The following is an 11,483-nucleotide window of genomic DNA, read 5'->3' as shown; positions in this document are numbered from 1 at the left end:
TGCATGAAACCTCTTGTATATGTTAATGATGCTCACAGGTATATCTCCATCCCAGACCTCTCCTCTGAGCTGCAGTAATACAAATCTCACTGCCGGCCATCTGTGAGGGGCGTGTTAGGTCCTGGGGGATACAGCAGTATGCTGTCCCTGCCCTCAGAGCTTGTTAGAGGATATATTGTGTGAAATGGAAGGGATGACTGGGATACTTACTGATCTACTGCACATTTTGTACTGCTTCGAGGGAAAGACTACAGTCAAAGGACTACATATCTATTAGAAAATGAAGACAACAGAAAAATAAGTAAAAGAAATGAAAAGGTAATTCTTGGAAAAGGAAGCCTGAATGGCCAATAAACATGTAAGACACTCAACTAGTAATCAGAGAAAATTCAAAAGATACACCATTTTATTTATTTATTTAGGCCGCATCCCACAGCTTTCAGGATCTTAGTTCCCTGACCGGGGATTGAACCCGCACCCTCGGCAGTGAAAGCGTGGAGTCCTAACCACTGAACCACCAGGGAATTCCCATGACATACCATTTTAAAAAAAACGATTGGATTGGCAAAACTCTGAAATCCTGACTGTATCAAGCTTTGAAGATTCGAGGTAAAGAATTCTGCTCGTCAGGGCTTCCCTGGTGGCACAGTGGTTGAAAGTCTGCCTGCCGATGCAGGGGACGTGGGTTCGTGCCCCGGTCCGGGAAGATCCCACATGCCACGGAGCGGCTGGGCTCGTGAGCCATGGCCGCTGAGCCTGCCCGTCCGGCAACGGGATAGGCTACAGCAGTGAGAGGCCCGCGTACCACAAAAAAAAAAAAAAGCTGCTGGCCAAAGTTTATAATGGTACAACCACCTTTGAGAGCAATTTGGCAAATCTTTAATATGATTTGCACTACTCTTTCATTCAGCAATTCTACTTCTTAGCATACCTAAAGCAGTGCTTCTCAATCCTTGATGTACATACAAATCACCATGGGATCTTATTAAAACCCAGATTCTGATTCGGTAGGCTGGAAAGATCTGAGATTCTTAATTCCTAACAAACTCCTAGGTGATGTCATTGCTGCTGGTCCAGGGACACACTTTAAACAGCAAAGCCCTAGAGAAACTGGAGCATATTCTCAAGGGACACACAGAGACACAAAGATGTTCATTAGAGCTTTGATGGTATAATGATCATCTGAAAACTACTGAGGCGAGTGGATGGCTAAATTCATATGGTTGAATGCAAGAGTTAAAAGGAACTGGAGTTACATGTACCAACCTAGATCAATCTCAAAATCAATATTGAATGGAAAAACAAGTTGCAGGAAGGATTCATAGAATATAACATTTAAAATTTTAAGTAATACTGTATTTTTTTAGGGATATATACCTACACAGTTAATACAGACTTGCATGGGAATGGTAAACATCAAGTTCACGATAGTGATTACTTTGGCAAGGGAGGGGTATGGGAATAGCAAGGGTATATGGCTCTTCAGTTGTATTTTAATGCCTTACTTATTAAACTGGATGATAGGTAAACCCAGTTAAATAATACAAGTGTTTGTTTTATTATTTTCTATTTTTTCTACATTTAAAATATCTCATTAAGCAAAACAACAAAACAAATAGCCTTATTTTTTAGGTTGGAGAAACAGAGGCTCAAGAACTTAACCTTTGGTGCCGAACTTCAAACCCAGGCTGTACACCTTCCTCGTGACCCTGCTGGGTTTTTTGTTTGTTTGTTTGGCTGCACCGCAAGGCTTGTGGGATCTTAATTCCCTGACCAGGGATTGAACCTGGGCCCTTGGCAGTGAAAGCGCTGAGTCTTAACCACTGGACTGCCAGGGAATTCCCCCAAGTTGCTTTAAATTAACAAAAGAAAAAACATGGGTTCACCAAGTCAAAGGCAAACTACATTCTCAAGGTTTGGTCTCCAAAAGACTGAATCAAACTGTATCCCCATGTGTTTGCTGAGGAACATAATAACACACTGCAAAGTACAGTTCTGACTGCTAATAGCTAGAGTTCAAAACAAAGTGCCTAAAAATAATTGCTTTGCTTTTGGACATGGCACAAAACATTTTTTGTACCAGATAAAATATGGCCATTAAAAGTCGCCCTTTAGGGGCTTCCCTGGTGGTGCAGCGGTTAAGAATCCGCCTGCCAATGCAGGAGACATGGGTTCGAGCCCTGGTCCGGGAAGATCCCACATGCCGCGGAGCAACTAAGCCCGTGCGCCACAACTACTGAGCCTGTGCTCTAGAGCCCACGAGCCACAACTGAGCCTGTATGCCGCAACTGCTGAAGACCGCACGCCTAGAGCCCATGCTCCACAATGAGAAGCCACTGCGATGAGAAGCCCGCGCACTGCAACGAAGACCCAACACAGCCATTAAATAAATAAATAAATAAATAAATAAATAACGTCCTTTATTCAAGGGAAATGAAAACGACCACACCCAAACACTTGAAAGCAAACCCCCAAATGAGTTTAAGCCTCAGAAGAGTCCCTCTTAGTTCATTCATGTCCTAATCTTCCAGTGGCAGTGAAGGAAGGCTGGGGGGTGGCATGGGGAGAGCAGGGGGATGATTTCTATACATGTGGTATGCTAACCTTCCAGTCGTAAGACTTCAACTAAATGTCAGAGTAGGTAACTCACAGGCTAATTTTAATATGCTCTGCTACCACGCATGTTGCCTGCCAGGGCCCTGCCTGTCTGAGCCACGTTCCCTCGCTGCTGTCCTGCCCCTCAGTTCCTCGTGCCTCATGTTAGAGCGTGGCTGTGCCTCTGTTCTGCCCCAAATCTTAGAAATACGTGAGCGGCAGGAAGAAGGTAGTACAGCACGTGGGTTTTAGCGTCAGAAAAACCTGGGTCTAAATCCTGCCTGTTCCAGTACAGAACAGCTCACTAAGCTTGAGACGATGTCTCCAGGCCAGTGCTGTCCAGTCAGACTTGGTATGATGGTGGAAATGCTCTGTATCTGCACTGTCCAGTGTGGTGGCTGCTAGCTCGTGTGACTGCTGAGGACCCGACATGTGGCTGGTGTGGTAGAGGAATTTTTAATTGTTTCATTTTAGTTAATTTAACTTAAATAGCTACATGACTAATGGCTACCCTAGTGGACAGAGCAAGTCTAGAAAATGGAGAATTCTCCCTCTTATGGAGGATCCCCATGTGATAATGGACATGAAATATCCCGATAAAAGGCTCTACTATTAAACCATGTCCTGCTCTAAAAGACCTTCAGAAACGAGTACTGACACAATCTGGACCACTTCCCATACTGAGGCGGCATCTCTGTGAATCTGCCTGGGTGGGTGTGCTTCAGTCACAAAGCGCTAACACTGGTGCTAGCTACCTCCACACAGGTGTGCAACTCTTTCTAAACACTGCCTGGCAATGCAACTAATGCTGTCTGGTGTAAAGAAGTTTGCTTCTTCCTTTTTTTTTTGTCCTGATCATGCTGATTAAACAACTGGATTTTCAGAAACCTATTTTTTTTTCAGAAACCTATTTTTAATTAAATTCTTACGTGACACTCTTTGACATCTCCTTAACATTGTTTCCAGATAGAAAATGTTTCCGTTAAACTAATAATATCATTGTATACCAACTGCTTTAAACTAGACAATCTATCTGCACAGGTTAAAAATATACAAAGACATCCATTTTAAGAAACAAATCAAGCAGCACCAATTTCATTTTATAGCATTTATTACAGTAAAAGTTGCTCTTGTAAAACACTAGTGATTTTTGGTCCGTATCTTATTTTCCATTTGATGTTAAAACATTTTACATTATTTACAAAATAAATTGCAATATTTATGATACATTTTTTTTTCTTGACCTTTGGAACATTACAGTTTCAGGTAACTAAAAAATAAAAACATGGCGACTAGATGTACTGAAAAGTACATACTGAACGTATTTAATAACCACAGTAATTTAAAAGCCCTGATCTTTACTTCTTAAGATTCATTAACATGAAGTCATTCAGGAATCTCTGGGATTTCTCTATTATCCACAATGAGAGTATGAATAATCCCTTCTTTCCGCTTCCCACTACTGACAGCCTTTATGTAACAGTCATGGTTCCCAATACTGAAGTGAGTTTCAGTCCCGTCATCTACAAACTCACCCTGGGCAAACAAAAGAAGGAGGAATTAGTGTTCCAGAAACATTTATCTTTGTCTAGAGCATTAACATCACCCAAAAAGGGAGGTATAATGAAGTACATATTAGTTCAATGTTAAACTTTGCAAGATTAAAGTTAGAAGCTTGTATTTAGATGCTTTTACGTCTCTTTTATGAAGGTTTCTTATTTGTACCCCCTACAATCTTTAAGAATCTTAAGTTTCAGAGAAAAAAAAAAGTGTACCTAATGGCTATGTGTCTATAACATATACTATGTAGACAATGTAGACCATTTTCAAAAGTAAAAATAATAAACCTGATAGCAAACATTTATTAGTGATTTATTCTATACAAAGAATGGTTTACATGCATTATTTTATCGCATCCTCACAATAACCTGATTGGAGTACGATTACTATCCACATTTGATATGTGAGGAAACTGAGGCACAGAGTGGTTAAATTACCTGCTGAAGGCCCCAGTCAGTAAGGGATGGAGTGTTCTTAACCACTCTGAACATCTGATTCCCCAGTGTATAAGGTGGCTTACAATAAATACATAAAAAATAACATAAAACCAAACACTACTGAGTCTAGACTTGCTCTGTCCAGTACAGTAGCCACTGGCCACATGTGGCAACTGAGCATGTAATGAGGTGGGTCTAAAATGAGATACTCTGTTAAGGGTAAAATATACACTGGATTTGGAAGACTTAGTATGAAACAAAGAATGTAAAATGACTCAGTAGAAACTTTTTATATTTATTACATGTTAAATGATAATATTTTTGATATACTGATTTAAGTCAAATTTTTATTAAGATGAACTTCACTGTAAAAATTCTGAAATCTGGCTACTAGAAAAGTTATATATGAAGCTCATATCTGTGGCTCATATTTCTTTTTTTTTTTTTTTTAAAGTTAAGACTTTATTTATTTTTGGCTGTGTTGGGTCTTCGTTGCTTCGTGTGGGCTTTCTCTAGTTGTGAGCAGTGGCTACCCTTCGTTGCAGTGCGCGGGCTTCTCATTGCCGTGGCTTCTCATTGTGGAGCATGGGCTCTAGGAGCACGGGCTTCAGTAGTTGTGGCTCGCAGGCTCTAAGAGCGCAGGCTCGGTAGTTGTGGCACACGGGTTTAGTTGCTCCGTGGCATGTGGGATCTTCCCAGACCAGGGCTCAAACCCGTGTCTCCCGCATTGGCAGGCGGATTCTCAACCACTGCGCCACCAGGGAAGCCCCTGTGGCTCATATTTCTATTGAAGAGCACTGATCTAGAGTAAAAAGACAGGGGCCAAGTGGTACGGAGAAGGAAGGAAGAACAGGAGGCTTAGAGGATAAAAGTGAATTATGCAAGGAAGCACCATCAGACTCACAACTTGGCTATGAGCTTCCTGGCAGCCAAAGCAGACAGAGCAAGGCCCCGTAGCTAACATTATCTAACCAAAGAAAGCACAGGAGGCATCAGAGAGGGAAGCTTTTTCTTCGCTCTGGGAAGAATCTGGCCAACACGGAGGTGTACTGACCACAAGGACTGGGGGTGCTGGCCCTGGAGTCTAGTGTGTTCTTTTTACCCCTTTTCACATTGAGCTTTGAAAAAATCCCTCAGGTCATACTTCTGTAAAAATCAATTTAGAGGGCAGAGGAAGGGTTGAATAATACAATCCTTGTCAGTAGCTTCTTGGTAATTTGACAGATACATGGTCTTGGTCACGATGCTTTGAGATGAAAAGGAAATGGAGAAAATAAGCTGTAACTCACAGGCAGCAAGAGCTGGTGTGCATAGTGCTGGGGAAGACTGCCCAGCAAACTAGGTCGTAGTTACAATGAGGAGGCAACTGGGGGAGACAGAGCTATTGTCCAAACACTTGTGCTTTCTTGTCAATTACTGAGGAACAAAGACATTGTGGATGGACATTATTTTCAACTCCCTACTTATTTACAACCACATTCTTAAGTCTCTCTTTACATTTGCACTGGAGAATTCCTGGAGGGTGGAAGGAATGTGATCCCAAACTGCAGACTCTCCATCTAGGGAATTCCAGGGTAGGAAAGAGAGAATAGGAAGGACTAGTAGATGTGGCATCGGGCACACAGTAGGCATGGAAACTTAAGCTGGTCCAAAAGGAGACATAAAATACTGAAGAGCTCTCCAAGCCTCTCTGCATAAAAGTCTCGATGGGTAGGTTTAACCCAGAGGGTGGATCAAACTCTGGAGGATCAATTTTGAGTGAGCCCTGGTTACATTTCCCTTCAAGAATTAAAACTAGGATTAATAAAGAGAAAAGCATTAATCGTTGTAACCTTTGATTTCTGGCTTGGGCACTTCCTTAGAAGCAGATTGGCTATAAGACCCAGCTAGTCTGCTGAATACATTCATCCCAGACCTTCCCTCCAAGCACATCTCCTCACCTTCCCAGACCTTACAACAGAGAAGGGAGATAACAGCAGCAACCACAACCTGCAACTAGCTAAACTGTGCCAGGGGAAGAGAGCTTCTCACGATCTCTAGCCCTGGTGTTCACGTCTGAAGCCATGAAAGGGGACACCAGGGCTGGTATACCACCTGCTTGCCAGCTGACCCCAGAACACATGGGAATTTCCACCCAAAAATTTCAGCTCCTGCTTCCACACTCCCAGCTGTCCAGGACCACCTCCTCTGCTTCACTTCCTCCCCTGCTGTACATACCACTATTATTTCCTTCCCACTTGAGATGCACTCCTATATTCATCCCACCACAGCCCTAACAGTGCAAGCAGCAAAAGCCCAACACACTGGGGTTTGGATGGGGATTTCATTGTGCTCGGCTTCAATGGGTGGGGTAGCCTCTTAGCACTGCTACTCTACAAATTCCACTTGTCTTCTGGGGTTCGTGACAGTACCCTTTCCTACCTGCCTTCGTGTCACCTGACATTGTGTGCATCGTTTCTTTTTCACAGTCTTTGCTTTTAGAAAAGTACTATCTGCTTTTTGAGTGTATGGTGTAAAGCCTTCCTATTCAGAGTGTGACCTGTGGACCAGCAGCTCTGGCAACAACTGAGGACGTGTTAGAATATGCACTTCAACAAGATCCCAACTGATTCTATGCATGCAAGTTTGAGAAGCAGTGGTATAAAGCAACTCTTTAACCTGGATAAACACAGGAGGACTCAACCTTTGGGGAGGACTTTTTTTTCTTTCTTTTTTTTTTTTTACAAACCCTTTTGTCGAGGACTTTCAATAAGTTTGCAGCAAGGGAGCTGCTCTGCTAGGTACGAAACCCAGACCCAAAAGGAGATCATCTTTGAATGGTTTAGCACCAGGGTCCTCATGAAACGGGCGTGATGGGCGAGGGGGCGCCACCTTTCTAGCCGCGCGCCCGTGTCCCAGGACGAAGGATTCTCCGCACCGGACCCCGGTCCCGACGTGCAGCAGGTTGTGCTGTGCTGCACCGCGCCGGGGAGGATTTTGTAAATGTGGGAACTCTTTTCAGGGTAGAGGCTGGTCCAGGAGAGGAAAGGTAGAGTATGAGCTTGGTGCCACACATAAGTTGTTACCAAACTCTCACTGCCCCAGGCACTGCCCAGGAAAGTTCTTCAGATTTTGGAGTCAGTATTACTTCATCTCTTTTTTGTTTTTAACCAAGAGGACCTTCATTACTTATAAAATCTCCAGTTAGGAAACACAGCAACATTTCAATGGTCACTCACACACATGGTGAGAGTAATCAAAAGGTCAACTTACTGCTGTCTCCATTTTTTTACCATTGCACCATACATCCATAGTGTCTTTTTCTGTAAAAGTAACAGATGAAAAAAAAATTATAATCTGTGATTTAAAGTTAACACTTTATTATTTTAAGAAGAGTCTGTTACACTGGATTTTGAAAACTCCATTAATTCCATTCATGGCTTTGAAATTCTTCCAAATTTGAAGAAACTGTGTTTATCTTTTGTTCGCAGACGAAATAAAAATGAAAGCAATCTTTTAAGAAAAAATCATGATCCCAATACAAATTAATGAAGACTTGTTAAAGAAAATCTTTAAAGGAGGATGCAGACAAATGAATGCGAAGAGGGACCTTTCCACACAGAGTATCTTTTTTTTCATATCATCTGAAATGTTTTAATAAAATTTTAAGGTCTGGTTGTGAATCAAAGAAGGGTTTACACACTCCCAGGATTACAATATATACAAATATATTGTAATATATTACAATATATTTAGGATACCAATATATTTTAGCAAATTAAAGAGTGCTTTTGGCCTTTAAAAAACATACGTACTTTAAGTAATGCAATATTTGACCTTATCCCTTTTTTATTTTTTTATTTTTTGGATTATAGCAAGTATTGCTTTTCTTTTTTTTTATTGGAGTATAGTTGATTTACAATGTTGTGTTAGTTTCAGGTGTACAGCACAGTGATTCATTTACACACACACACACTTTTTCAGATTCTTTTCCCTTATAGGTTATTACAGAATATCGAGTAGAGTTCCCTGTGCTATACAGTAGGACCTTGTCATTTATCTATTTCATATATAGTAGTGTGTATTTGCTAATCCCAGACTCCTAATTTATCCCTCCTAGAATGTCCTTTAACATCAGTGACTAGATGATTCCTCCTGCCTCTCACTAACCCGACTGGATGATGGCACAAAGAGACTGCCAAAAAAGGCTACCTTGCTGTTCATACAGGATAGATAGCAATTTAGCCTTAAATTTCATACTGGATAGCACAATAATCTCTATTCATTTTGTTATGGTTTCACTTTGAGGAAAATTACTGGATCATAAGAAAAAAATATAGGCATAGTACTTGACAGACTGTTCAGATCACAGTGCTGACATGATAGAGCAAAATGCTGCCACGATACACTTGGGCATTAGCTAAGCGGCCGCAGCTCACTCCAGGGAGGTGTGTACATGTGTGCGCGTGTCACAAACGCATATGCATTTTGGGGAAGGATCCCTAGAGCCACTTGTGAATGTCAATGTCCCAGGGAGTGGCAGGTGGGAGGACTGCACTCATTAAGCAGCCAGAAGACGAGCTTTGGGTGTTATAACGAAGACTAGAGAGAAGCGGGACCTGTGTGTGCATACGGAGCCCAGGGGTCAAAACCTGCCTGGGCCCCAATGTTCACTGCAGCACTATTTACAATTGCCAGGTCATGGAAGCAATGGATAAAGAAGATGTGGTGCATATATACAATGGAATATTCCTCAGCCATAAAAAGGAATGAAATTGGGTCATTTGAAGAGACATGGATGAACCTAGAGACTGTCATACAGAGTGAAGTAAGTCAGAAAGAGAAAAACAAGTATCGTATTTTAACGCATATATGTGGAATCTAGAAAAATGGTACAGATGAACTGGTTTGCAAGACAGAAATAGAGACACAGATGTAGAGAACAAACTTATGGCCACCAAGGGGAGAAAGGAGGGGTGGTGGTGGGATGAATTGGGAGATTGGGATTGACACATATACACTAATATGTATAAAATAGATAACTAATAAGAACCTGCTGTATAAAAAATTAATTAAATTTAAAAATTCAATTCAAAAAAAAAATTACATGCTTTCTTCTGGTAATTGTTTGCATTTAAATTTCAAATCATTAAAAAGTACTATTCACGGGCTTCCCTGGTGGCGCAGTGGTTGAGAATCTGACTCCTAATGCAGGGGACATGGGTTCGAGCCCTGGTCTGGGAGGATCCCACATGCTGCAGAGCAACTAGGCCCATGAGCCACAACTACTGAGCCTGCGCGTCTGGAGCCTGTGCTCTGCAACAAGAGAGGCCCCGCGATAGTGAGAGGCCCGCACACCGCCATGAAGAGTGGCCCCCGCTTGCCACAACTAGAGAACGCTCTCGCACAGAAACGAAGACCCAACACAGCAAAAACAATAAATTAATAAACTCCTACCCCCAACATCTTCTTAAAAAGAAAAAAAAAGTACTATTCATATTAAAAAAAAAAAAAAACCAAACCCGCCTGGGTGTCAAGGCTGGATGCCTTGACACTGACAAGCCGTCTACTCCAGGAACACGGTCTCTTCTCCCTGCACCTCGAGATGTGAGCCTCATTTAGAGAGTGGAGAAAGGACTTTGAACTGGGCTAGAAGGAAAGAGAAGAGCAGAGGGGCCCAGGAGGTATGGGAGGGGAAGCCCAATGGCAGCCTGAGTGGGGAGCATCTACGGCCACAGTTGTGGGGAAAACCAGCTCAGCCACCTGGATCAGAGCACAGGGTGCTCAAATAAACCATGACGGTGGTGACAATCGGAATTTTATTTAGTGGGCCAACTGAATGTGTACATGTACTCAGATTTTCTATAATAGCTTTTATTAACATGCCTCTGAAGAACATTGCTAATCCAGAAGCCATAAAAGAAAAGGGGTAAGTAAATCTGACTACATGAAAGTAAAAAAGATTTCTGCATGATTAAAAAAACCCATGCATACGTATAAGCAAAGTCATATAATAAATGACAGACTGGGAAAAATACTTGAAGCTCACAATACAAAGAGCTAATTTTAGTAACAGAAGGACTCCTAGCAATCAAGGAGAGAAAGACCAACAACCGAAGAGAAAACAGGTCAAAGGACACGTACAGGCATTATCAGAAAAGAAACACAAAAGGACCTTAAACACATGAAAAGAGGCTCAACCTCACCCAATTCTGAAAGAGGCAAATAAAAAACATGCTGAAATACCATTTTTCACCTAAAAGTAAAGTAGCTGGTGAGCCACTACATTTCTAAACACAACACTGTAAAATTCTGGAATATAAAGATGAGCCCCCAAAAGCTTCCAGAAAGAAAAAACTAATGAGATTCAGACTGGCATAGAACTTCTCATTCAAAACAATGGAGAATAGAAGACAATGGAACAAGGCTTTCAAAATTTCTCAGGGGAAAAAAAAAAACACATTTTAAAGCTAGAACTCTATACTCCACAAAAGTATCAACTTCGTATAAGGTTCATATAATATTTAGCTCCTAGACACCCTTTATTAGGAAATCACTTAAGGATATTTTCCAGTAAACAAAGGTAAAACTGGCAGCTGTGGGATTCAATAACTGATGGAACTAAAGCCAGGGTTCCATGAAAGCAAGCCCAGGACAGCCACTGGGCAGCAGGCCTGGGAAGCAACTATCTAGTTTTGAACAGGAAGTCAACAGACGCCCAAGAATACTGTCATTAAGCATGAGAAGTTTTCAAAGCAATAGATAATAGGAGTAAAAAATGCAAACAGACATTAGGCACATGAGCAAAGAAGATATATTTCCCTTTCCAACAAGAAAAGAGAAAAGCCACCAGAAGAGCCCAGAAAAACAAATGACTTAAAAAAAAAAAAAAAAAAAAAAAAAAGGGCCCAA

At 41.6% G+C, this 11,483-nt stretch overlaps 1 protein-coding gene across 2 annotated transcripts in view; it reads right to left on the bottom strand.

Moving 5' to 3' along the window:
• Positions 1-3,687: 3,687 nt before the first annotated feature.
• Positions 3,688-11,483, bottom strand: part of FAIM (Fas apoptotic inhibitory molecule) — a 17,787-nt gene continuing 9,991 nt past the window's right edge. For both annotated transcript variants that reach the window (XM_024750750.1, XM_024750751.1), the window contains exons 4-5: positions 7,845-7,894; positions 3,688-4,131 (exon numbers count right to left, since the gene is read on the bottom strand). In XM_024750750.1, the coding sequence (XP_024606518.1) occupies positions 3,982-4,131; positions 7,845-7,894 (200 nt within the window). In that variant the 3' untranslated portion in view covers positions 3,688-3,981. The remainder of the gene's footprint in view (positions 4,132-7,844; positions 7,895-11,483) is intronic.

The sequence above is a fragment of the Neophocaena asiaeorientalis genome, unplaced genomic scaffold (genome assembly GCF_003031525.2).
Source record: "Neophocaena asiaeorientalis asiaeorientalis breed wild unplaced genomic scaffold, Neophocaena_asiaeorientalis_V1.1 scaffold276, whole genome shotgun sequence".
NCBI classification, from domain to species: domain Eukaryota; kingdom Metazoa; phylum Chordata; class Mammalia; order Artiodactyla; family Phocoenidae; genus Neophocaena; species Neophocaena asiaeorientalis.
The sequence above is the reverse complement of the archived record's forward strand: the minus strand, read 5'-3'. Positions and strand labels throughout refer to the sequence as shown.